The sequence below is a fragment of the Taudactylus pleione genome, unplaced genomic scaffold, assembly GCF_031769625.1.
Source record: "Taudactylus pleione unplaced genomic scaffold, aTauple2 ptg001661l, whole genome shotgun sequence".
In the NCBI taxonomy this organism is placed as follows: domain Eukaryota; kingdom Metazoa; phylum Chordata; class Amphibia; order Anura; family Myobatrachidae; genus Taudactylus; species Taudactylus pleione.
The window spans coordinates 4,196,431-4,224,392 of record NW_028286058.1 but is presented as its reverse complement, the minus strand read 5'-3'; the positions used below and the strand labels follow the sequence as shown (position 1 = coordinate 4,224,392).

General features: G+C 45.1%; 1 protein-coding gene across 2 annotated transcripts in view; it reads left to right on the top strand.

Moving 5' to 3' along the window:
- Positions 1-27,962, top strand: part of UNC79 (unc-79 subunit of NALCN channel complex) — a 245,715-nt gene that overhangs the window by 204,619 nt on the left and 13,134 nt on the right. For both annotated transcript variants that reach the window (XM_088464341.1, XM_088464340.1), the window contains 5 exons: positions 4,955-5,032; positions 21,473-21,562; positions 21,658-21,833; positions 24,141-24,327; positions 24,558-24,755. In XM_088464341.1, coding sequence (XP_088320467.1) covers positions 4,955-5,032; positions 21,473-21,562; positions 21,658-21,833; positions 24,141-24,327; positions 24,558-24,755 — 729 coding nt within the window. The remainder of the gene's footprint in view (positions 1-4,954; positions 5,033-21,472; positions 21,563-21,657; positions 21,834-24,140; positions 24,328-24,557; positions 24,756-27,962) is intronic.

Sequence of the window (27,962 nt, the reverse complement as noted above, 5' to 3'; positions counted from 1 at the left end):
GACAGTCGGAGAGATGCAGTGTGAGAGAGAACATGACAGTCGGAGAGATGCAGTGTGAGAGAGAACATGACAGCCAGAGAGATGCAGTGTGAGAGAGAACATGTGAGTCAGAGAGATGCAGTGTGAGAGAGAACATGACAGTCAGAGAGATGCAGTGTGAGAGAGAACATGACAGTCGGAGAGATGCAGTGTGAGAGAGAACATGACAGTCGGAGAGATGCAGTGTGAGTGAGAACATGACAGTTGTAGAGATGTAGTGTGAGAGAGAATATGTGAGTCAGAGAGATACAGTGTGAGAGAGAACATGACAGTCAGAGAGATGCAGTGTGAGAGAGAACATGACAGTCGGAGAGATGCAGTGTGAGAGAGAACATGACAGTCAGAGAGATGCAGTGTGAGAGAGAACATGACAGTCGGAGAGATGCAGTGTGAGAGAGAACATGACAATCAGAGAGATGCAGTGTGAGAGAGAACATGACAGTCGGAGAGATTCAGTGTGAGAGAGAACATGACAGTCAGAGATGCAGTGTGAGAGAGAACATGACAGTCGGAGAGATGCAGTGTGAGAGAGAACATGACAGTCGGAGAGATGCAGTGTGAGAGAGAACATGACAGTCAGAGAGATGCAGTGTGAGAGAGAACATGACAGTCGGAGAGATGCAGTGTGAGAGAGAACATGACAGTCAGAGATGCAGTGTGAGAGAGAACATGACAGTCGGAGAGATGCAGTGTGAGAGAGAACATGACAGTCGGAGAGATGCAGTGTGAGAGAGAACATGACAGTCAGAGAGATGCAGTGTGAGAGAGAACATGACAGTCGGAGAGATGCAGTGTGAGAGAGAACATGACAGTCGGAGAGATGCAGTGTGAGAGAGAACATGACAGTCGGAGAGATGCAGTGTGAGAGAGAACATGATAGTCAGAGATGCAGTGTGAGAGAGAACATGACAGTCGGAGAGATGCAGTGTGAGAGAGAACATGACAGTCGGAGAGATGCAGTGTGAGAGAGAACATGACAGCCAGAGAGATGCAGTGTGAGAGAGAACATGTGAGTCAGAGAGATGCAGTGTGAGAGAGAACATGACAGTCAGAGAGATGCAGTGTGAGAGAGAACATAACAGTCAGAGAGATGCAGTGTGAGAGAGAACATGACAGTCAGAGAGATGCAGTGTGAGAGAGAACATGACAGTCGGAGAGATGCAGTGTGAGAGAGAACATGTGAGTCAGAGAGATACAGTGTGAGAGAGGACATGACTCTCGTAGAGATGTAGTGTGAGAGAGGAAATGACAGTCGGAGAGATGCAGTGTGAGAGAGAACATGACAGTCAGAGAGATGCAGTGTGAGAGAAAACATGACAGTCAGAGAGATGCAGTGTGAGAGAGAACATGACAGTCGGAGAGATGCAGTGTGAGAGAGAACATGACAGTCAGAGATGCAGTGTGAGAGAGAACATGACAGTCGGAGAGATGCAGTGTGAGAGAGAACATGACAGTCGGAGAGATGCAGTGTGAGAGAGAACATGACAGTTAGAGAGATACAGTGTGAGAGAGAACATGACAGTCAGAGAGATGCAGTGTGAGAGAGAACATGACAGTCGGAGAGATGCAGTGTGAGAGAGAACATGACAGTCAGAGATGCAGTGTGAGAGAGAACATGACAGTCGGAGAGATGCAGTGTGAGAGAGAACATGACAGTCGGAGAGATGCAGTGTGAGAGAGAACATGACAGTCGGAGAGATGCAGTGTGAGAGAGAACATGACAGTCGGAGAGATGCAGTGTGAGAGAACATGTGAGTCAGAGAGATGCAGTGTGAGAGAGAACATGACAGTCAGAGAGATGCAGTGTGAGAGAGAACATAACAGTCAGAGAGATGCAGTGTGAGAGAGAACATGACAGTCAGAGAGATGCAGTGTGAGAGAGAACATGACAGTCGGAGAGATGCAGTGTGAGAGAGGACATGACAGTCAGAGAGATTCAGTGTGAGAGAGAACATGACAGTCAGAGAGATGCAGTGTGAGAGAGAACATGACAGTCGGAGAGATGCAGTGTGAGAGAGATCATGACAGTCAGAGATGCAGTGTGAGAGAGAACATGACGGAGAGATGCAGTGTGAGAGAGAACATGACAGTCGGAGAGATGCAGTGTGAGAGAGAACATGACAGTCGGAGAGATGCAGTGTGAGAGAGAACATGACAGCCAGAGAGATGCAGTGTGAGAGAGAACATGTGAGTCAGAGAGATGCAGTGTGAGAGAGAACATGACAGTCAGAGAGATGCAGTGTGAGAGAGAACATGACAGTCGGAGAGATGCAGTGTGAGAGAGAACATGACAGTCGGAGAGATGCAGTGTGAGAGAGAACATGACAGTTGGAGAGATGTAGTGTGAGAGAGAACATGTGAGTCAGAGAGATACAGTGTGAGAGAGAACATGACAGTCAGAGAGATTCAGTGTGAGAGAGAACATGACAGTCGGAGAGATGCAGTGTGAGAGAGAACATGACAGTCAGAGAGATGCAGTGTGAGAGAGAACATGACAGTCGGAGAGATGCAGTGTGAGAGAGAACATGACAGTCAGAGAGATGCAGTGTGAGAGAGAACATGACAGTCGGAGAGATGCAGTGTGAGAGAGGACATGACAGTCAGAGAGATACAGTGTGAGAGAGAACATGACAGTCAGAGATGCAGTGTGAGAGAGAACATGACAGTCGGAGAGATGCAGTGTGAGAGAGAACATGACAGTCGGAGAGATGCAGTGTGAGAGTGAACATGACAGTCGGAGAGATGCAGTGTGAGAGAGAACATGACAGTCGGAGAGATGCAGTGTGAGAGAGAACATGACAGTCGGAGAGATGCAGTGTGAGAGAGAACATGACAGTCGGAGAGATGCAGTGTATGAGAGTGACAGACAGATGCAGTATAAGAGTGTAACAGTCAGAAACAAGCTTTAATTGACATATAACTGACCAATGGTAAGAGATGGCCCAATCAGCTACTTGAGTAACCTGTGGTCACAAAATTAGTTATAATTGCCAACTTTGCACAGTCAGCCATTATGTGGCTAAACTAATATTCATGAGTATGCCGATTGTCGGTATTATGGTAAGCCACTAATTCCCAGTAAGAAATGGTTGTGTTTGTTACCCATTTGTTGCTCTCAATCAAAGGTTGCATTTTACCTGGAGTTTTATTTTAGGAGCTATCCAGCTGATTCTGAGTTGGGGGCAAAGCAAAACAAAGGAGAAGTTGGTACCTTGGCAAAGCCATGTTTCACAGCAGGTGGGACAGAGTTAGAGTAACTGTAGGAAGAGCATGTCCTAGCTGACCTCTAAGCTACAGTGTAAAATTAAAGTTGTCCAGCATTTGTGGGTTGCATACAACAGCAGCCAGTATTTACCCTTCATGCAAAACCAGCCAGTATATACCCTTCATGCAAAACCAGCCAGTATTTACCCTTCATGCAAAACCAGCCAGGTAGAGTAGGCATTTCTCCTGCATTCTGCCCACTTCATGGGGTGAATTTCCGCGGCGATCGCGTGTTGCAGATCCCCATGTAGGGGGTGGGACTTAATGATGCGATTCTTCAAGAATCGCATAATTTAGCCCCACTCCGTATTTAAATTTACTGCAATTTACTGCAAAGGGGACGGGTCTTAATGACACAAACCGTCAGGCCCCATCTCCGTCGCAACCCACCTGCTTCTCCTCTCCGGGCTTCTCCCGCGGAGTAGAAAAAAAAAGTAGGCAAGTATTACCTATGGTGCCAGGCCTCGGTCCGTGGCCCCCCTCCACACTTCCCTTCCCCCGCACCCTCCTCCAAGCTTCAGTCAGTAAGGAGAGATTGAGGCTACTAGAAGAGGAGGTGTGCCTGCCCTGCCCAGCGACCATGGAGCCGGTAAGTCAAGGAGGGGAGTGAGGAGGGTGCGGAGGGGGGGGGGGGGGGTGTGGACCTATGGGGGTCCATGAAAATTTACTATGGGGCCCCCTATGTCTAGATACGCCCCTGCCTGCATGCAAAATTAGCCAGTATTTACCCTGCATGCAAAACCAGACAGTATTTACCCTGCATGCAAAACCAGACAGTATGTACCCTGCAAGCAAAACCAGCTAGTATTTACCCTGCATGCAAAACCAGCCAGTGTGTACCCTGCATGCAAAACCAGCCAGTATGTACCCTGCATGCAAAACCAGCCAGTATGTACCCTGCATGCAAACCAGCCAGTATGTATCCTGCATGCAAAACCAGCCAGTATGTACCCTGCATGCAAAAACAAACAAATATGTTTGCAGTACTCTTGTATTGCATCATAGTTAGTTCAGGTGTAAAGTTAAGCTGGTTACACACTAAGACAATGCCGTTACTATTTGGCTGAACTGGCCAAATCGTAACAACATATCGTGCATTGTGCGTGCACGATATGCGCATTCCCGCAGTCGCATACGACGTCGTCAGGCTTAATGTGCTGCACATCAAACTTGAGGATATAACTTGCGGCTCAATGCATGTTAGTGAAGGAGGAAACGAGAGATCGTTCCGTCATTCATTACATAGTTCTGATGTGTACCCAGGATCCGATATGACGACCCGCTGGGTACACATTGCTCAGTGTGTATCCAGCATTACTTGTTTTTTTGCTTTGCTCCCAACTCAAGGTCAGCCCCCTAAGTTTTTCCAGAATACAATATCAAACATAATTATTCTTTTTTACTTTTCTTTTTCTTTGGAAACATTCCCCTAAAATGGATAGTTCTGTCTTCAAATGGGAAAAAAAAATAATTTTTATTTTATGCTCTACTTGCAAATGTTACATTATTTTCAGAATAATTTAGCCACTGTTCTGTTGGCTTGTCAATGCTTTTAGTAGATAATTCTGCAAACACCGCTCATTTTATGGTAGAAGCAATAAGTAAATAGTGTAATTATTTCCCCCTGTATTAATGATGGTTGTATTATTAGTTTATTTGCACAGATGTTGGAACCAAGTTAGCTGAATCTACAATAATCCACAAGCAGATGATAGCATCGTTACCTGGGGTGAGTACTGCATCGCCCCCTGGTGGTGTTATCTTTGTGAAATAAGTCGCTGTGATGTTCGTATTTTATTTTTACATTATACTGAAATATATATTTTATTGAGAAACAAACCATTCAGAAAGGAAAGGCCATACTTTTTATTTTATTTTTAATTAACATTTTTGTGATCACGACTCTCTCGTGCACCCCTGTTTAAACTTTATTTTAACCTGTGTCAGCTGCTTTTTTTTGTTAGTATGATAGCAGCTATGTTTGATTGTCTCAACTTTAAAAGCCATAAGTTAGTTGGCAGTGAGCTTTAAACCAGGTAACATGTCTTCAGTTTAAACTCTGTGACAGCAGCTACCAGGTTCCCATAAGTATGACGGATAGTGTAGGACCTGCAGAGAAGGGGGTCTCCCGTGATGTGGGCTGCTGGTTTAAATGCATTGATCAATCCATGAACCAAAACCCCATTATTTATGTACTGTACTAAGGTGCTGATTTGATGATGGCAAGTGCTGAGTTTTGTGTTTTTATTTATTTAAGCAACATGGTCACACGCCACTACGCACATCAGGCCTGGGAATGGTGAGTGCAAGTTTGCACCCCAAATCTAGGAGTGGCGAGTGCAAATATATATATATATATATATATTTATATATATATATAAAAAATCTTTAAATATTAAAAAAATATTTTATATAAATAAATTGTGCTTACCTTAGGTGTAACATTGAATATGGTTGTGCCTCCATCCATCCACAGGTTAGCAGCCACTTTCCATGGAGAGTAGGCGCAGATGAGGGGCAGAGGCGCAGATGAGGAGGGGGCAGAGGCACAGATGGGGAAGGGCTCAGTGGCATAGGATGTCAGGGTCGCAACAAGGGGGGGGGCTAGAGGTGCGCGTGCACCGGGTGCCGGATTGCAGGGGGTGAAAAAAAGCTGACTCGCTGTGGCTTGGGGGCTGTAGATTCAGGAAACGGCCATCCAAAAATGTCCGCTGCCAAAGAGGAGAGAAATGCTAGAGGTCCTTACTGGACCTCTAGTGTTTGTCTCCTCCTTGGCGATGGCCATTTTTGGATGGCCGCTTTCAGCAGATTCCATGCGGACTAGTCATCCGCATGGACTCTGCTGAAAACGGCCATCCAAAAATGGCCGCCGACAAGGAGGAGACAGATGCTAGAGGTCCTACTGGACCTCTAGTGTCTGTTAGGCCAGCACAATGCACACAGCGCTCCCGGCACCGGGAACGCTGGCGCTGTCGGGAGAAGATGCTGAAGGCTGCATCTTCTCCCGTGAAACCCCCTGGCGACGAGCATAAACCGCCCTGGAAATGAGCATAAACCCCCCTGGCAACGAACATAAACCCCCCTGGCAACAAGCAATAAACCCCATGGCAACAAGCAAAATACCCCATGGCAAAGAGCATAAACCCCATGGCAAGGAGCATGAAACCCCATGGCAACGAGCATGTAACCCCATGGCAACGAGCATGTAACCCCATGGCAATGAGCATGTAACTCCATGGCAACGAGCATGGAAATGGTAATGAGCATAAAACCCCTGACAAAGAGCAGGTAATTTTAAAGTAATTAGAAGCCTTACTGTGGGATATAAAATGGTGTCGGGCAAATATGTAAGTGGCACTTTGGGAATAGGCATTACAGTGTGTGGCATAATGTGTAATTGGCATTATGGTGTGTGGAGTAATGTAAGTCACTATACCAGGGATGTCTGAGTAGTGCACTGCCTTATGGAGGAGCAAGGAAAAAATCCAGGTACGGGAAGGGAGGGGGCACAAAATTGCTGCCTTGCACCGGGTGACAGATATCCTAGTTTCGGCCCTGAGGATGTGAAGGTGGCAGAAGAACAGCTGGGGAAAGTGCCCCAGAGACGCTGCAGAGGAACGTCTATATAACCTCTATTACTGTGCTCTGCAACTGAGCCTCCTTCAGGGGTTGTGCAGTGTATTGTCAAAGTCTGGCCAATGGAAGCAGGGGAGGAGGAGCGCTGGAGGCGGGGAACATATGAAGGCATGACGTAGAGCTGGTCTGAAGGCCCCTCTGAGAGAGCCAACCTGCTTGTGACTAGGAAACCGTTTCACAATAGTGATCTTTGGTGCCACCTTCCCAAGTATGGGAAATGCGATCTGCTTACTACAAATATGGGAATTGAAAGGATTGGAGTATTCACGAAAACTACTGCAATTGCCCTTTAATAAATGTATGTGATATTAAAATAATATGAACAGTGTGTGAAAACTCCTGTTTTGACATTATTTTAGTAAAAATAATGTTAATAAATATAACCCCCAAAGAGGACCACGCCCAATGCTGAGTAGACAGGGCCATTAGGGAATAGAAGGGAGGGAACCATTTTACCTTTATTAATTGTAACCCCTGCACCTCTGAGTGCCATCCTGTACCTGGAGGGGCCATTGATTAAACCTCCCTCACATTTATACCCCTTTTACACCAGAGCTAAAACCCGGGTTATTGCAGGATTAACCCTGGTAGCACCTTGGTGTAAAAGGGGTGAGGGTTGGATCGCCAGGTCGAGTGACCCGGAAATCCAACCCAGGTAACTTGCAGGGTTTAATACGGGAGTAACCCATGAAACCCTGCAGTGTGAATGGTGCGCTCCGGGTCACGATGACCTGGAGCACACCGCATGCCTGCCGATTGGTCCGGTTTCAGTGGCACTCGGAGATTACGTCATCTCCAAACGTCCATTTCAACGCCGGAAAAGCCGGGTCTATGCAGACCGGGCTCCGGTGTGAACGGCGCCGACTCGGGAATGTGCTGGATTGACGCCGGCTAAATTACGGATCTGAACCGGATTGGAACCCTGTTCCAACTCCGGGTCAGACCCAGAATTTAGGTGTAATAGGGGTATAAGACTTGCAACACCTTTCAAGGTTTCACTCTTCGGGTTATACTTACTGTAGGGTCCACCAGGGGCTGACTCAGGAAACCGCCACCTCACCCCTAGAGCAGGGATGCACGCACAGGCACAGCGGATAAGCCACTTGTCATATTTATTAGGATACGTACCTGGAAAACTAAGTCCTTTCACACAACCTATAATGTGCAGTTTTTCTAAATAATGTCCAATATGTGCAGAGTGGTATAACCGTGAAGCCTCAAAGGTTAATTGTTTCAAACACAAACACTTGAAGGGTAATGTAGCAATATCAGTAGCAGGAACTTGGATTAACCGTAAGGAGACAGGACAAACAGATGACAAGTGGCTTACTCCTGGATCTCTGGGAATATCTCCTTTTCTTTGTTCTGGTGTCTTGATGTATTTCTTCCTCTAGCCTTGTACCTAGCTCCGTGTCTCTTACTGACCTGGATATGAATGCCTTTTGCATGTACAGTAACCTGGGCAGGCTAGTCTTTGGTTACGCTATGGGGTTGGTACTCCCCTCCATTAGTCTGACAGCTGGATCTAATAATCTTGCAGCCCTGTCTGACAAACTGGCAACTTCACTGAACTTACTGTCTTGTCTGCTAGTGTTGGAGCTCTTGTCTGCTAGTCTCTGTGAGACCGATGGCTCTGTCTGTAGGGTGCGAGGCTCTCATCTATCAACTCTACGGGTGGTAAAGTCTCTATATTCCCTTGTTTTCTCCTGCAACTCTAGTAACCAAGTGCTGTGCATGCTGTCTGCTCCTCTGGCTGCCTCCAGGTCTCCCAAACATGCTGCAGGGTTCCCTGCTGTCAGTAGCGGATCCCGGGGAAGAGCCAGGTGCCTGCACCCTATATAGTAGTGTCTTTGCAGCATGAGCGCTCCTTCGCAGCAAGAGAGTTCTCCATGAGAGACGCAGTGTTTGAGACAGGTCTGAGCAGCATGGCTGCCCGATCTGTGTCGATGTCCCCGATGTTTACGCTGGTACACTTCATCGAACGGATATGAGAAGGCAGTGGCGGGTGACCCTATGCTTGGGTAAGCTTAGGAAGACATTAGCATATTTTAGCTATTGTGAACAAAATCCCGACACTGGCATCGAAACAGGGTTAGGATACCGACACCTATTGGTAGGTATCCTAACCCTCCCCCACTCCCAACCCCTAACCCTCCCTCTCCGATGCCTGAACCTATCCATCCCCCAACCCCACTGCTTACCTTCGGGATGACGGCGGTCAGGATGACAGCGCCGGGATTCTGACAGGTGTCGATATTCTAACCGCCGGTATCCCGGTAAGAATAGTCTAGTTTATATTTATTAATTTCCAGAAGCAGAGTTCTGTTTAGTATTCATTTAGACTCAGAGCCAGCAAGTCCAACTTAATTAATTTTAAAATAATGGGACTGGCCGGACCTCATGGGCACCCTCCAGCAATCAAAGTATATATACATTTAACTTTGTAGTAACTGTCACAGTTTCCTTCACACACAGTCAGCGCCTCAGCATAGGGATGGCCATCGGTGGGGTGTCCATCGATGGTCGATAGTTAACTATCGATGGTCGATGGCCATCCCTACCTCAGCAGCAGTCTCAGTGAGTGACTTTCTCTCAGACACAGGGCCTGATTCACTACGAATCGCAACTGCGATAGTATGCATTGCTAATTCATTGTGATCGCTATCCCGTCGCAGCATTACAATAGGAAGCCCACTTTACTTAGCACACATCCGTAATGTTTAGCAAGACTGCTAAACAATCGGTACAATCGAGTACCATCGCAGCCTCACACACACTTGCACAAGCTCTGACCTTACTCAGGAATTGCTAACCTCATCGCACGGTAAGAGGCCTCAGACTGGGTACAGCATCGCAGTGGCTAATATATGTACTCCGTGCAACGGCGTTCAAACGCACTGGGACGCCTGCATTTTGCAACACCCCCCCTCCCCCGTCACCTCCCACAAATGGCACTTCCTGTCGATCACTCTGCAATGGATCTGCGTAGTCACTGTGATCGCTGTCCCGATCACAGTGGCCAGTTCGCGGACGTGCACTGCGATGCATGCGCAGAATGAAACAATCACAGTTGTGTATGGTAGGGAATCAGGCCTTCAGTCACAGTGTCACTCATTGAAGTGAAGTCTCTGTGGGGTCTGACTCCTACCAACTACCAACAGAATGCCGGTGCGCCGTGGCTGGTGAGAAGTAAAAGGCAGCCAGCCGCTATTGACGGTATGCGTGGGACGCAGGGGACTAAGGGATCGTCATCTGACCATGCAGGAGCATCCTACGCTCCTGCATGGCCTCATCCACCCTCACTGTGAAAGCGTCCGCCGCTCCAGATGCTTCTCCTCACAAATCCAGGACACCATGGCACCATGGGAGGTCACAGATGTGGGGGATCGCAATACCTCATTGTGACATCTAATCCCAGTGAAACTGGAGCGATCACCTGCCAGGCCATGCCTCCACGCCCATCTGCTTGCCCCACCTAAATACTCTTAACCCAAACCACTTGTCCTTTTCACTAAAGCAACTTCTTTTGGGGTCTATTCACTAAGCCTTGGAGAGAGATAAAGAGGAGAAAGATAAGTACCAACCAATCAGCTCCTAACTGTCATTTTTCAAACACAGCCTGTAACATGACAGTTAGGAGCTGACTGGTTGGTACTTATCTTTCTCCACTTTATCTCTCTCCAAGGCTTAGTGAATAGACCCCTTTGTCTTACAACAGACTTTAGAGCCTCATTTATCAACACATTTTATCATTCACAACGAGTGATAAAACTCGTTGCGTATGATAATGGTGCTTCAGCCAATCAGCTCCCAACTGTCATCTGTTTGAAATATGACAGTTGGGAGCTGATTGGCTGGAGCACCATTTATCCTACGCTACCAGTTTTAGCACTCGTTGTGAATGATAAAACTGGTTGATAAATGAGGACCTTTGTCCTGTTGTGATCTGACTGCCGCTTTCTACAACAAAACATTCACTTCACCTCAAGACAGTGAAGCTCCAACAAACACATATAGAGGGAGATTTATCAAAGCTTGGAGAGAGATAAAATGGAAAAAGATAAAGTACCAACTAGCAGGGCCGCCTTAACAGCATTGTAGACCCTGGGCAAAGCAATGCACTGGGGCCCATACCCACCCATTCACGGGAATAAAAATGTATACTGTCAGTAACATTAAACATTTACATTTATTGGCACGTTCAACAAAATCAATGTTTAAACATAAAAAACATGATGTAAAGCAAGGATTATGGGCTCCACCTCCCTCTTCTCTTCTCCAGCTCGCAGTGCAGTTCCTGCTCTGCACTGGAGCTATGATCAATGTATTGGGGGCCCCAGAGATGGGCCGGTGCAAGGTGTCGTGGCACCCTATGCAAATCTTCTGCCTACCGTCCCACTCCACTCTCACATAGAGAAATGCCCCCTCCCATAACAACTATGTAAAAGAAACACTGTGCCTCAACATCCATGTTGTTAATATATATACTATACAGTTTATTATAAATATATATTAACACAAGCAGTGTATGTTGTTGTGTTGTGTGTCAGTAAGTGTAATGTTGATGTAGACAGTATATAATATACTGTCTACAGCACCATTACACTTACTGACACACATACACTACACAACAACAACATATATTGGAAGTTCCTGCTGCAGCCTCTCGCCCTCTGTATACATATTCTTTATATGCAGTGTGCCCCACACATTGACAGGGTCCCAAGCCTGCACAGCAGCCTTACCTGCCAGTTGAACCCACAAATCGCTGCCTGGGCGCACATTCTGCCCTCCCGTAGAGGTGTGCACCCAGTGCCAGCCCGGTCAGGTATCTGCCCAGTCCCCCGGCCAGGTGTCCATCCTGTCCCTGCCGCGCCTGCAGAGGGGGCAGACTCCGGCAGCGCAGGGGCCAATTCTGCTGCTCATCTGCTGGGAGAGTTGTTGCTTGCGCCAGAGCTGGGTCTGAGCTGCTGAGAGAGGGGGGCCCGGGGGCACTCACCCCCTGTGCCCCCATCTTAATCCGGCTCTGACTGCGGCCGGGTGGCACATTATGTCAGTGGCAGTGACCACATCGCTGACGCCTGACGAACGTCCACTACTTCTTCTGTGACAAAGCAGGCGGCCTGCCCTGAACCCACCGCCTGACGCTGCGGCTGGGGAGGACGGCCGGGGAGTGAGGATTCTGGATTGTGTGTAATGCACAAGAAGACCTGCCGAGGAGGATCTTTCTCTGCCTGCCTCTCAGCCGGCTTCCCTATGCATGGAGTGAGCGGCCACTCACTCTATGTACATGCCCCCCAGCCCGACCCTGCTTAAAGGCCCCTGGAATTGTGGGGCCCTGGGTATCTGCCCATAGTGCCCATACATTAAGATGGCCCTGCCAACTAGTCACCTTCTACCTGTAATTTTTACAGCCTGTGTTTAAAAATTACAGGAGCTGATTGGTTGGTACTTTATCTCTCTCCGAGGTTTGATACATTTCCCCCATAGTCTTTGACAAACCAAACCTCAACCATGGTTCACCAAACAGACCCACTACCTAAAAAAGTGCTCACTTTGTGGTACTGATGTTTTATTTCCCAAGCGACATACTCTAATATCCTCCCAGTCTTCTAACTCCTGTCGCCTCTATACTACCGTCAACCTGCTTCTCTGTCCAATGCACTTCCTCCCCCTTCCTCCTTCACAGCCCGGTGTCAGATGTACCCTCTTCCAATTAGTAAAAACCTCCCTACAGCAGTGGCAAACGCAATATATCTAGAGGGGGGTTTCCAAATGCTTGATTTTAGAGTGAGTGTGGCCAGTCCATGAAGAGGGTAGAATTAGCCAGCGATCACAGTTAGCCATTAAATGCAGCAGTAGGGCTTTCCTGCCTGAGCTCAGAGGCGGATTTAGACCTCATGGGGCCCTAAGCAAACACCGATTTGGGGCCCCCCTTCCTCAAACAATCCATAACACTATTTTTTGTTCCTGATTTATTCCCCTTACATAATTGTTTTACCTCCTGCCCCCACCCCATCAAGAAACTGCATAGATGATGGCAGAAGATCAGAAATATGTGCTAAGTATGTGTTGATAGCAATCTGTATCACAGAGTTAACACTCTGAGGGGCCTATTCATCATTACTAAACTTTCCCTGGAGGTAATTAGGTTTAGAACTGGCATGGAGTTATACCTAATTGCCAGAGGAATTCATCATTCCTCCTCCCTATAACTATCTATTCCGGTACCTGTCATTTTTGCGAAGACAGTTTTTCAGGAAATAGCTAGTTTTCCCTGCCTATACCTACCTTACCGCAGCTGGAATCCGTGCTGCGCATGCGCTGTTACATTCGTTAACCCAGCGCATGCGCCACCAGCTGGCGTTATTATCACAGGGCCTCCCTAGGTATTTTTTTCACAATTTATTTTTAGTAACTACCAGACAGATCACATTTCCCATTACAATTATGGGAAATGCGATCTGATTACTAAAAGGGGTTGGAGTAGAATTTTACGAATTCTACTCCAATTGCCCTGTAATAACTATAGGTGACACTAAAATAATGTGAAAAGGGTGTGAAAACACCTTTTTTCACTTTATTTTAGTCAAAATGTTAATAAATAGAGCCCATAGTCACCTACTGTATGCTCAGTACTGCTGTGTATTAGATCATGTTAGTTAGGAGTGGATGAGAGAAGTATATGCATCAACATAGTTATATTTGATCTAAAAGTCAGAGTATACAGCAGCTCAGTATAGTTTGTTGATTATAATGTAGCCTCGGGTCACATATGATTACGGGTCCTCACTACAGAACCTCTCCTTGTGTTTGCACTAATGGTAGAGTGCAGCTGAAAACAGGATGCACATAACCCCCACTATGATGGTGGTCTTCTTAATTTAACAGCACCCCATACACTCCCCGATTGCAGCAGGCAGGTAGTCCTCGAGTCCAGTCAGGGTGAGATCCCTCATCCCTCCGCAGTCCTCAAGTCCACTGACCTCCACCCCGATTTTAGCAGATTATTGTTGGTGAGTGTGAACAGTAAATACAGTGGCAGGTGCACCTCACCTTCAAATCTTCTATCCTCTCTGGTCAGCGGCAGCTCACCTCACCTTCTTCTACAGCTGCCGGGTGCCTGCTCCAGCAAATACCGCTCTGTCTCCTCTCCTGCATGTGACCTGTCACGTCACACGCACAGAGAGAGGAGCTGAGAGCCTCTCAGCTCCTCTCTCTGTGCGTGTGACGTGATGGGTGACATGCTGCCAGCAGTAGAGAGAACTGGAGACAGCAGTAGGAGAGGAGACAGAGCGACATACATTGGAGATGGCACCCCGCAGCTATCTCAATGCGCTGACAGCCTACCGGGGCTTGAAAATATCCAACAAGCCCAACAAAAGCAAAAATGACCTCAATAATACAGACCTGCAGGGCCCTAAGCGGGTGCCTATGTTGCATAGCGGTAAATCTGCTACTGCCTGAGCTGAATGTATTTATTCTAGATGTGGGCACCATTCCAGACTATTGGAGCAAGTCCGGGAGCCTAGAGGAGCAGCAGTATAACTTAGCACTGCCCTGGACATATATATACATATTGGGCTCTATAGCAGCACATCCCTAACAGTGCATGTTTTCCAGATCTCCTAGTTGGTGCACAGGTTATTTATTAGTGGCTGATACATTTTAAAAGATCCACAGGTGGTGCTAATTATTTCATTTGTGATACTGAGAATAACATGCAGCACTAGTAACAATCTATTATATTACTATTTCTATTGTGGTCATGGTGTGGGCTCGGGAGGGGGTTTCCAGGCAGACAGAACCCCCCCCCCCTCCCTGCGTTTGCCTATGCTCCAGTACCTTTTGTTTTCACATCTCCAATTATTTTGTTCATGTATGTCCTGTTCTCACCTACTGTGCTGTGGAGTACTGTTGCACCTTCAAAAGCTATAATAATGACATTAATAATAGTCATGGCCAAATTACTAAGATATTTAACTAAAAAATGTTTGGGGGAATTAATTGACAAAATATTTTTTTTACATGCAAAATTAATTATTTCCTTCGTTAACGCTGTTACTTTCCAAGATGGATGGACTTCATCAATGTGCTGTGTGCTACTCCTAATGAAGTTTACAATTCTTTCAATTTTTTATTTTTTTTTGCTTTGATCTACATAATAGTTGAAAATATAAATGAACTAGAATATTTTTTCAATTTTTTTTACTTTACTGGAAGCAACATTTAAGGTGCGTACACACGGTACTATTAAAATGCACGATATGAACGATAATGATATCGATCATATCGTTATCAGTCATATCGTGCATTTTTCGGTGCCTCAAACCCACCAAAAGCCTGCGATGCACTGGCATGTATGGACGATAAAGATATCGCCCGAGCATGCAGGACAACTTGGTCGATATCGACCAGGTTACTATAGGGACCTGCAATTGTTAGCCATCCTTGGTGGGTTAGTGGTGTGCTGGATGATCGATATCGATCATCCAGCACACCCGGGAGACCGTTCAACGATATCGTTATCGTTGACAATCATCCCGTGTATATGCATCATTACTCCAAAACAGTGTCACTAAGACATAGTTAACATGTCAAGACAATTATAAGAAGTTTCATTAGTCATTTTTGTGGAAAAGTGCAATGACAGTGCTGTTTTGTGACGTTACGTTTGCACAAATACACCTATTTATGGGGAAGTGCATCTCTGGACCTAGGTGGCAGGGTTTTTCAGAGGTGCAAAAATTTGCTTCTTATGAGAAATGACCTCTAATGAAAGCAGTTTTCTGATTGGATGTTATAATTTAGTGCAAATGTTGCACCTAGATGCCATATTTATGTTCAAGCGATATTGCTAGCATATAAATATGGGAAGCCCTATAGGATAATATGTCTGTCAAGCCACTAGAACAGAACACTACACATCAGATCTTTGAAAGTAATAATATATAATAATCAGATTATCTGTAATTATCAGCTGGGCATACATTGTCAGCAGATAAAATGTCTGTCAGACTGACGTCACCGACAAGAGCATGAGCACGCTTCCTGATTTGCTGCACACCCTGTATGGAGCATCTAAAGGACACTCTGGCAGCATTGCAGCAGTGATCCTGGCTGCAGGGTGCCATTTGAAGATCCTGCAAGAAGCAAGAGCAGTGAGCCAGCGATGATGCCGCCCACAGGGCCCTGCCCTCTGAGAGACGGCACCGGTCGCAGTTCCCTGGTTACGGCCCTGGATATTACTCGGTGTATGGCCACGATATATATGCGTTCTCCCTTGGGGATGAAATGTTTCCCCATTCCTCCCCTGTGATGGAGCAGGGGAAATGTCGAGTAGTTGGCTGCTAGATGTGGCCGACCAATTATCGGACACTCGGGTGTGCTGGAAGATCTTTCACGCCCGATGTCTCATCACTGACCGGTGGCGGCCATACACAATGCAATCATGGGTCTGATCCACTGATAGACTTTGGATCGGGCTGATTGATGTTTTCCCTGCCTTAGAAATGATGGAGGCAGTTCTGCCCAATAAATATAATATACAGATAAAGGAGGACAATTTGTGAAAGAGAAATCATCCAACCTCGGCTTACACGACTCAGTAGTACACCCAGCTCAGTAGTCTTTATGCCAGGAGCAATTATTTTGTATAAGCAGCCGGGTACACATCTAGAGGATTACAGATATCACTACGTTCTATGATTCCATTGCTGGCAACAAGGCAGAAAGCCCTGGACTCCTCTGCCAGCCACCTCACTCTGCGGTTTGTGTTGCTGTCAGGAAAATGACAGGCATAGCAATCTGAGAGACAGCAAGGTACAGTTCAGCACAATGAAGATTTGCATTAACATAAGACAAAATAGAAGTCTGCATATGAGACTGGGATTTAAGTCCTGCCAAAACGGCTTAACTGTTTCATTGCCAGTGATCTATTATTCAGCATGACAAGTAAAACCCTAATGCTTTCATTGGACAGATGATATATGTCTGTGCAATTAATTACATTTATGTTATTCTTAAGAAAGTCAATAAAGTGAACCGTACTTGCATAATACTTGATTAAATAATTACTCAACTAAATTGCATTTATTATAATGCCAGGATGCTTTTGCCATTTGCATATAAAACCATATTTCTTTTTAAAAATAAAATCATATAAAGATTTTTTTTTTGTAGAAAAAGAGGTGCTAAAAGCAAATGAGGCATAGAGGTACATTTACTAAAGTGACATGTTAGAAGTGGACATGTTGTCCATAGAAACTAATCTAAGTTTAGCTATTATCTTCTAGAAGGTGCTAGATAGATGTTAAATAGAATCTGATTGGTTGCTAAGGGCAACATCTCCACTTCTAAAAACCGGCACTTTTGGAAATATATCCCCGTGTTGTAGCCTTTACTAGTGACTCCTCAATGCATAGTGACAGGAGTCATTTTTACTCTACTAGAAAACCTCTGAGTCTGTCTCTTCCTTCTCATTTGCATACTGGAGCCACAGGCATTAGGAACGAATGCTAAGTGGAAAGAAAAACAAATTCTATTGGACGCAAAATTCTTTGTTCACTGTAATTTGTGCAGTTTAGGATGGGCCTTAAAATTCTAAATGGAGAGCAAGACCTTAAAAGTGACTACAAATTCACATTACATGTCTGTGTTTAAAGGGATATCAATACACATTTAATAGTAACATTATTATATAGGGCATTTGTGCATCCCACAGGACTGGTATACGTTTTTGATTTGATAACAGCTTCGGACACCTTTTGCACTATAGTCTACAGTCTCTAAAAGCTAGATTTAAATATACAGTTTCTGAGACATATTGTAAGTGTTTTTTGTGTGTATGCAAAGGTCATATTTTAATGTATACCTCGAAACCTGTCCCAGTATGTGCATACAGTGGGGAGGGGAGAGCAGTGTACAGTCCACATGCTATAATTAATCTAAATAGAATGCATATGTTCCATAGTGCCATACCAATTCATCTGGCAAATATACTGAAAGTATGCAAATATGGAAGAAAATAGTGGAATTGTGCCTACATATTATTATTCTTTATTTATATGGCGCCGCAAGGGGTATGCATCGCTTTACAAAGTACATAAAGAGAAACAGTATAAACAAAACAAGAAAAAAGTGCTGTACAACACAAAACAATACAGAACATGGAGAAGGTTTATAAACATTGGCACAGCAATAGCCATAAGACCCAAATAAGCAGAGAACAGCCAATACCAAAGGTTTGGTGTTGTTTTAGGCAGTGGGGAGAAGATGATTGTATAAGTGAAAGACGGAAATACACATGAGGGAAGAGGGGCCTGCTCGTGAGAGCTTACAGTCTAAAGGGGAGTGGCAGACACACAGACAGAAGATATTAGCATCACTTGTATGTTTTATTCCTATTATTCCTACCATTTCCCTCTATCTGTGTGAATTTTCTCATGAATTTAATAAGTTAGGTGTGATGTTTCTCTGGAAAAATGAGAAACCATATTAGCCGTGCCAGTAACATTCTTTGTTACACTAAAAGGATAATCTCTCAATTTATTATGCTCATGTTCCTAACCCATGACAAATGCTTGACATATTTAATCTCTCTTAAAAAAAAAAAAAGCTGGATGCCTGTACACTGAGACTAGCTGGTGCCAGTGCGCTCTTAGAATTTATGAGCCTGACGCTGCTTATCAAAACGAGAAATAGCTGCTGCAGATTTATTAGCGGGGAAGGCAGGGGAGGGGGAATGCTGTCACAAGTCATCTTCACTCATTGGAAACATAAATACGGAATCTTTATTAACTCATTACGTAACCGGCATTATTATGTAATCGTCAGTTAGATTCTAGAACAAAAGCTCGTGTCACGTAGGACTAACAGTGTATATTCAGGTATGGACGATAGTCTCGATACAGTATACTCAGGATCATTTCATGAAAGCAAAATAATGGGAGAATCTGGAAACATGTAATATTGAAAGTCCTTGTTGTAGACTTGCATCGATACTTTAACCACTTAACTGACGTGGTCGCATGGGAAGCCAACGCAGCCAACTGTGCTTTAGCTGACAATGTGCGACTGCTCTACCCCACTGTGTTTTTGAAGAGGAAATCCATTATACACACGTGCAGAATGATCTCCTCTGACTCCCCGGACTCTCCTGGGGATCTGGCGTTTTCTGAACGGTTTTGCCAGAACAAATAGTCCGTTAAGTGGTTAAATAGGTTTAAATTTGTAATACAAAGTTACAGGCGGACTACCATTCATTTTGTTCTGAAAGCTTCTATGATGTTTTCAAAAATAATAGGTGTTGCATAACTAGAGGTTATTTGTTCCCATTGCAGTCCTAAATTTTATTCCTGGAATTCTATCATTTTATTTTTTTTGTTTTCACTCTAACTTGGCCAGATCTGTCTCTCTGTGAAATATGGTGTTGTGACCAGGAACTGGGTGGTGACAATGTGATAACACGTTACCACCCGAAATTTGTCGGAGTGTTGTGGGTGTGTATAAAAAAAGCTCTGTGCAATTCTGAGTCAATGGACTGTGCGGGTTTCTTCTTGCACAGGCGCGAGCACCCACATTAGTTGGACAGATACTACAGACATTTTGCATGTGACTCAGAATCAGCTGATCAAGTTTAGATTGAGGGTTAGGGGTTTAAACCAGGATAGCATTGCAGTGCTTTTTAAAAAATGAGTATCTTCTGTCCATTGAGGGTCGACTTAGGGTTTGTTGTTAAGGCTATAATAGGATTTTAATTTTGGTGCAAAACAAGCCCTAGCCCTTAGCTTTCATTGTAATGACTTTTTAAAATGACAAATTTAAAATAGATGTCTTTGAATGAAGGGCAACTACATCTCTCACACTGCCAGTCACCTGAGCAGTCATCATGTATTGTGGTTAGGTATGGACTTTGTGTGGGTGGAAAGCAATATTCTGGAACATACATAGGTATAATGGACACCAGTTTTCATTTGTGACTGGGAGAGATGGCCCACAATGATTCACCGGCTCTTATCAATAGGGCTTCCTTTAGTCTTTACCCACCGCTAACACTAAGCAGTAGTGAGGGTTCTGTTGCTAGGCACACAAACGACCCAAAAAAAAGGAGCCACTTTTTTCAAATTGCCAGCTATAACTTGGCAAGAGAAATCAAAATTATTCTGTGGAATATTTGCTTCAATCCGCTTTCAGGTGATGAATTTTACGCGTTTCGCCACTTAAGTGGTCCGCGCAAAATTTCTTACTCTAAACACAACACATTTCAAAATGATTTGAACCTGTGGTTGCCCCAGCACTTCTAATAGACTATTTGACTGATAAAGAGTTGGAACCAAGTCAGGTGAACTTTGCCCCAAAGAACCATGCCTTGAAAAAGTGCATATATTAGCCATTGCATAGAGCTGTATGCAGCACGACTTGCACCACATCTACGTGTGTCACATGTGTGCCTGGTTTGTAAAAAGTCGCATCATCCTTGAATACTTGTACCTGCCCTGGGTTCAAAAGATACACCTCCTAACTGGTGTATGTTCATGAATGTATGCTTCGTGGGTTTGTCTGGGCATGTAGCCAGAGATAATCAAAAGATTATTTTTATACTAATCCTCTACTTTACTGGGTAGTGGGTTACAGTGTCAGTGAGTAAGTGGTGCGCACAGGTGCCTTATTAAAGTCATGTTTTTGGAGGCTCCTCTGCAAATGTCACGTTTATGCTCCACATCACAAAGTGTCTACAATCTGTTCACTTATTTTAGGCTTTGATGGGTATTAGTCATGTCAGTGGGCAGCAGTGGGCAATACAGTCCACTACAACATGAATGGAAAATATTCTACCCCACTACCAAGCCATATTCCCTCCTGTATCTGCCTGTCACCTCCCCTCACCTTCATTTACATTGTGCTACTCCTCACCTCTGGAACTCTCTCCCTTTCCCTATCAGACTCTCCACCTCTCTACAAAATTTCAAATGTGCTCTCAAGACCCACTACATCATCAAAGCCTTCCAGATCTCATCCTAGCTCACTGCCCCTTGCTCACTGTCTCTCCACTGTCTGTCTGCCCCTCCTTTAGTCTGTAAGCTCTAACGAGCAGGGTCCTCTTATCCTCATATGCTTCTACCACCACACCCTCCCCACAGCCTACCCTGGTACCCAACCTTTGGGTTCTGCCACCCTGCTTCCTATTTGAGTTTTCTAACTGCTGTTGCAACAATGTTTATACAAAATGTCCATATTCTGCAATGTCCTGTATTGTATGTCACTTTCGTCTTGTGTTTTCTGTCCATACTGTTTGTGTTTTTGTACTTTGTATGACGCTGCAGTCCCCTTTTGTCGCCATATAAATAAAGGATAATAATTGTAATAAGTCTCATTTAGTTCAACTGCAATGTCCAAGATATGTGAATGATCTTTAAAAGTTCTTTAAAGTATAAGCTCTACATTAAATGTTAATAAAAACAATACAGATGTATGCCAGTTGCTATAATATTTTAGAACAGGGATGACCTATGGTGTGTTTGCTGTTTCCTAGTGTGGTACAGCAGCTATGGAGTGTACCCGACAATATATTGGGGAACTCTTGGACTTCATTGCTGATATGCATACATTAACCAAGTTGAAGGTAAGTACTACAGAAAACACCAGCCCATAGGTAGCCCATTAAGTAGCTGGTATCTCCACTTTGTGTGTGATGGGTCTGTTTCCCTTCTCCTGTAGAGCCACATGAAGACCTGCTCCCAACCCTTGCATGAGGACACGTTCGGTGGCCACCTTAAAGTTGGTCTCGCTCAGATTGCTTCTATGGAGATAACACGAGGGAACCACAGAGACAATAAAGCTGTCATTCGATATCTACCGTGGCTGTACCACCCACCTTCAGCCATGCAACAGGGGTAAGGGCACAAAAATAAGATGGAATGATGTCCACCAAATGTATCTATGACCCAATACAGAGGTCAACCTTTAACTGTTAGTTCTTATGATGGACTATGGAATTTCTCACCCTGCCCTTCATATCCCAAACTAAAATATTATAGACAATGTGTATTGTGAGAGATCTTCCAAAACCAAACCCCTCCCCAAATGTGGCAGCTTAAAAGTGTTCCAGAATATGCTGAAATTTCAAGTTTTTTATGGATTTGTGTCCTATTTTAGAAAAGTGAATTCTGCAGGATTCCTGAACCTAGACTAGGTTAAGGACTCCTGCAGAATTATATAGCATAGCAAATGGTAGCCAATCAGAACTTTTGAATGTTAACAGCAGCACAAAGTATTTCACCTCAGTCAACGTCTCTGCATCCTCATGTAAGCAATGCAATGTACCAACCACAACGGAGGCAGACATTTTGTATATGAATTCACAAGAACTTATGACTGAGGCATGAGGCACAAAGGACCTCATTCAGACCCAGTCGCAAGCGCTGAGCGCTCGCAACCGGGTCGATGTTAAGGCCCTGCGCACGCGCAGCGGCCGCACTGTGCATGCGCAGAAACTCTCTCGCTCCGGAGCTCACTACAAAAGGGCGGGCTGTCGATGTTGATCGACAGCTCGGCCCGTTTTGTAGGCGTGGTGGGGGGGGTGGCTACACAAACGGAGGTGTTCCCAAGCGAACGCCTGTCGTTTTGTGGGCGGCCGCATTGACATCAACAGTGATGTCAGTGGGGAGCTTCCTGCTCGATCAGAGCAGGAAGCTCCATGGGGCTTGCGGTTGCCGAGACCCAACCTTAGGGTTTCGTCGCAAGCCTCGATGGTCGCAATGGTCTTGACCATCGCGACCATCAACCATAGCTTAGCTAGCGACCAGGAGGCCGCACTAAAAAAAAGAAGCGACCGCCCTCATTCAGAGAGAGCGATAGCTTCTTGCGACCGCCTCTGAATGAGGGCCAAAGTCCATCATCCCTAAGTGTTGGCACTAGTGTTTAATTGGTTTTTCAAGAATTGTGCTTAATGTACAAGTGTACTGTATATTAAGACACTGTTCCAGTGTTCTCTTAACCACCAGATTAGAAACCAGACCACAACACTGCCTAGATAGATAACACATAATGGATTGAATATATATATATTTTACATATTTTACAGTACACAGAGTCAGAGGGGTGTTCCAAAGTCCCGCTGCTCACTACAGTGTGTGTCACATGACTGTAGTTGTCATAGCAGTCCATGACATTGGGCAGAACTTAAACCATTAATAGTATTTCATCTATAACCCAAAACAATTATTGGCCAAATATAAATTGAACACTGCAATACAGTCAAACTACCATTTTGCTAAAGGAACCAGGAAAAATTGGTGTAAAAACCCGGGAGCATATAAAACTAAGGAAATGCCTAAATACCATAGTGGTATATTGTGTTGGAACAGTGGGCATATTTCAGAGGTGGATGCAGTCCAGGTCTGTGCTGCGTCTTCTGTCGCTGCAGGTCTGAGAACACATGCAAATTCTGCAGATGCCGTCTTTAATGAGATGCCCACTGCCGGCTTCTCAGATCCTCTGCATGCGTCCAAAAATGCAACGTTGGTTGAACATAGCAAACATCACTTAGACCATCAGACATCTGGCAACCCTACAGTTGCTCAGAATGTCCCTCACAACCAAGCTGACAAGGCCAGTGAATCTGCGTCCGAAGACGCAGTCGTTGGCTATGGCACACCCCCAAAAAGCCGGCGACACACCAGCGTTTTATACGCTCAGCCCGTCACTGCCCCCCAAACACCTGTAGTCAGTCAAGCAAATGCTGCGCTCCAACGCAAGACTATCGTGGCACGTGTGCAGTGCAGGTTAGGCGCATGGCTGACCACAATACATTGTATAGTTGCGACTGAATCTAAACTGCGTCCACCTCTGAATCTGGGCTTAATTTTACCAAGTATCTCAAATGTCTACACTTGTTGGAAATTCCATGATAAAAAAAATATCCATCATCTGTACAGTGAAATAAATTAATTTACTTGAAAAAATGTAATTCATCCTAATCAGAATAAACATATACAGATGTGTATGAGGTATGTACAGTATTTTGGAACTTTTGCAGTAGTAAATGAGAACTGCAATGCTGGACAGCTGCACTCAAACAAGTGTAAACTCCATGGAAAATGGAAAAACGGGATGGAAAATTGGGATTTCACAGTAAATATGCCAATTGATTATTTAAGGATTATTTTTTTATTTTGTATTCTCTGCTTATTTTTTATCAGCCCTAAAGAGTTTATCGAATGTGTGACTCACATCCGCCTGCTGTCATGGCTTCTGCTGGGGTCCCTCACTCATGGCGTGATCTGCTTAAACTCCCCCTCCCCATGTATGCCAATTCCTCTAGACGCTGGCTCACATGTGGCCGATCACCTCATTGTAATCCTTATTGGTTTCCCCGAACAATCAAAGGTAACATATGCAATTTCAAATGCAAAAAAAAAAAAAGTCATACAATAATACTGTTATAGCTGCCTATATAATAAGTTGCCCAAGCATGGCATTGCCAATAGTAATGATTAAGGTTTGTCATTAAATATAATATTCCTGTAAATGTTGTTTTTATGGCTTATTTATATATACAGCGTCATATATTGCCTGTTGAATTGTCACTGTCTGAACTCCTAAATTATGTCCCACAGACCTCGGTGCTTCATATGTGTTCCCTCTTCCACGCCTTCATTTTTGCCCAGCTGTGGACTGTGTACTGTGAGCAGGCAGCCATCGCGCCCACTATGCAGAACCAGAATGAGTTCTGCTTCACCGCCATCCTTACAGCTCTAGAGTTCTGGAGTCGGGTCACTCCTAGCATCTTGCAGCTAATGGCTCATAATACTGTGGTGAGTATGGGCTGGGAACTCTTCTAAATGGCGAGGGCAATCGCTACCGAATGCCATTCCTTTACACTGCAAAATAAGTTCATTTGCTGACCCATTGATGTCGAGGAGCTAGCTGATTCTGTGATATTGTGGAGTTACCTGAATTTCTTTAGACAGATGAGCTAGCAAAATCGTTAAATGATGTAGCAAAACAGAGGAGCTAGCTGAACCAGAGAAATAGAGGAGAATATTGTCCCCATTAGGCACTGGAGGTTTTAGCTGAGCACGTTATAAAGGTGAAGTTAGCTAATTTAGAGGAACAGAAGAGCTAGCTGTTCCAGAGAAATAGGAGAACTAGCTGAGCCCAGTAGGTAGAGGTGTCAGCTGATCCAGAGAAATACAGGAGCTAGCTAATCAAATTAGATCAGGGAGCTAGCTAATGCTGTTAGATATAAAGGAGTTACAGCAGCTGAGTCCATTAGATAGGCAAGCTAACTAATCCAGATAAATAATAGAGGAGCTAGCTGAGCCCATTAGATAGAGGAGCTAGCTGTTTCCGAGTAACAGAGGAGCTAGCTGAGCCCATTAGATAGAGGAGCTAGCTGTTCCCGAGTAACAGAGGAGCTAGCTGAGCCCTTTAGATAGAGGAGCTAGCTGTACCAGAGTAATAGAGGAGCTAGCTGAGCCCTTTAGATAGAGGAGCTAGTTGTTCCAGAGTAATAGTGGAGCTAGCTGAGCCCTTTAGATAGAGGAGCTAGCTGTTCCACAGTAATAGAGGAGCTAGCTGAGCTCATTAGATAGAGGAGCTAGCTGTTCCAGAGTAATAAAGGAGCTAGCTGAGCCCTTTAGATAGCGGAGCTAGCTGTTCCACAGTAATAGAGGAGCTAGCTGAGCTCATTAGATAGAGGAGCTAGCTGTTCCAGAGTAATAGAGGAGCTAGCTGATCCAGAGTAATAGAGGAGCTAGCTAAACCCTCAAGATATTGGAGCTACTGTAAGTGACCCAGAGAAACAGGATTTAGATTCCAGAGTAATAGAGGAGCTAACTGAGCCCTTTAGATAGAGGAGCTAGCTGTTCCCGAGTAACAGAGGAGCTAGTTGAGCCCATTAGATAGAGGAGCTAGCTGTTCCCGAGTAACAGAGGAGCTAGCTGAGCCCTTTAGATAGAGGAGCTAGCTGTACCAGAGTAATAGAGGAGCTAGCTGAGCCATTTAGATAGAGGAGCTAGTTGTTCCAGAGTAATAGTGGAGCTAGCTGAGCCCTTTAGATAGAGGAGCTAGCTGTTCCACAGTAATAGAGGAGCTAGCTGAGCTCATTAGATAGAGGAGCTAGCTGTTCCAGAGTAATAGAGGAGCTAGCTGAGCCCTTTAGATAGCGGAGCTAGCTGTTCCACAGTAATAGAGGAGCTAGCTGAGCTCATTAGATAGAGGAGCTAGCTGTTCCAGAGTAATAGAGGAGCTAGCTGATCCAGAGTAATAGAGGAGCTAGCTAAACCCTCAAGATATTGGAGCTACTGTAAGTGACCCAGAGAAACAGGATTTAGATTCCAGAGTAATAGAGGAGCTAACTGAGCCCTTTAGATAGAGGAGCTAGCTGTTCCCGAGTAACAGAGGAGCTAGTTGAGCCCTTTAGATAGAGGAGCTAGCTGTTCCAGAGTAATAGAGGAGCTAGCTGAGCCCATTAGATAGAGGAGCTAGCTGTTCCAGAGCAATAGAGGAGCTAGCTGAGCCCTTTAGATAGAGGAGCTAGCTGTTCCTGAGTAACAGAGGAGCTAGCTGAGCCCTTTAGATAGAGGAGCTAGCTGTTCCAGAGTAATAGAGGAGCTAGCTGAGCCCTTTAGATAGAGGAGCTAGCTGTTCCACAGTAATAGAGGAGCTAGCTGAGCTCATTAGATAGAGCTAGCTGTTCCAGAGTAATAGATGAGCTAGCTGATCCAGAGTAATAGAGGAGCTAGCTAAACCCTCTAGATATTGGAGCTACTGTAAGTGACCCAGAGAAACAGGATTTAGATTCCAGAGTAATAGAGGAGCTAGCTGAGCCCTTTAGATAGAGGAGCTAGCTGGTCCAGAGTAATAGAGGAGCTAGCTGAGCCCTTTAGATAGAGGAGCTAGCTGTTCCAGAGTAATAGTGGAGCTAGCTGAGCCCTTTAGATAGAGGAGCTAGCTGTTCCACAGTAATAGAGGAGCTAGCTGAGCTCATTAGATAGAGGAGCTATCTGTTCCAGAGTAATAGAGGAGCTAGCTGATCCAGAGTAATAGAGGAGCTAGCTAAACCCTCTAGATATTGGAGCTACTGTAAGTGACCCAGAGAAACAGGATTTAGATGAGCACGTCAGAAGGTGAAGTTAGCTAATTCACAGAAACAGAAGAGCTATCTGTTCCAGAGAATTAGGGGAGCTAACTGAAGGCCTTATTCAGAGCCGCTCGCTAGATGCGATCGCTCGCACGATGTGTATGCAAATTCCGTAGGCAGTGCTGCCGCACAGCAATGCATTAGCACGCCCAGTATTTCTTAGAGAGCGATCACATAGAGTATGCAGACACCCACCAGCCTGTTTTAAGACGCCCAGTGGTGCACGTCATGTCCAGGAAGTGTATGCAACCATCGGTACATCGGGTAACAGCGTATACTATCGCAGCGCTTGAGGTTGACCAAACCCTGCTGCAAGCACTGCGAGCACTTCAGTGTAAAAACCAGCCAGGTGACATGTACTATGATGCTATCTTATAATTATGCACACCTCTAACACGCCTCTGAGACGCTCAGGCACGCCTGCGTTTGCACCTCCACTCCCCCTTTTTTAATGGCCAGCCCCTGTTACCATCTACAAACAGCTTCCCCTGTCACTCACCCTGATGGGCTGTCCATGTGCAGCGAGCGAATGCATTGTGAACTTTTGCTAAAGTATGGGCATGCGCACAATACATACACACTGCATAACATCGATAGCAGCGAGAGTATGCATCTTAGCGAGTGGGTCTGAATGAGCTCCTGAGTCCATTAGGTAGATGTGCTAGTTGATCCAGAGACATAAAGGAGCTAGCTAAGCAAGTTTGAAGGTGGAGCTAGCTGATCCAGAGACCTAGATGAGCTAGCTAATCGCATAGACGGTGAAGCTAGCTGATCCAGAACAATAGAGGAGATAGCTAATCACATAGACGGTGAAGCTAGCTGATCCAGAACAATAGAGGAGATAGCTAATCACATAGACGGTGAAGCTAGCTGATCC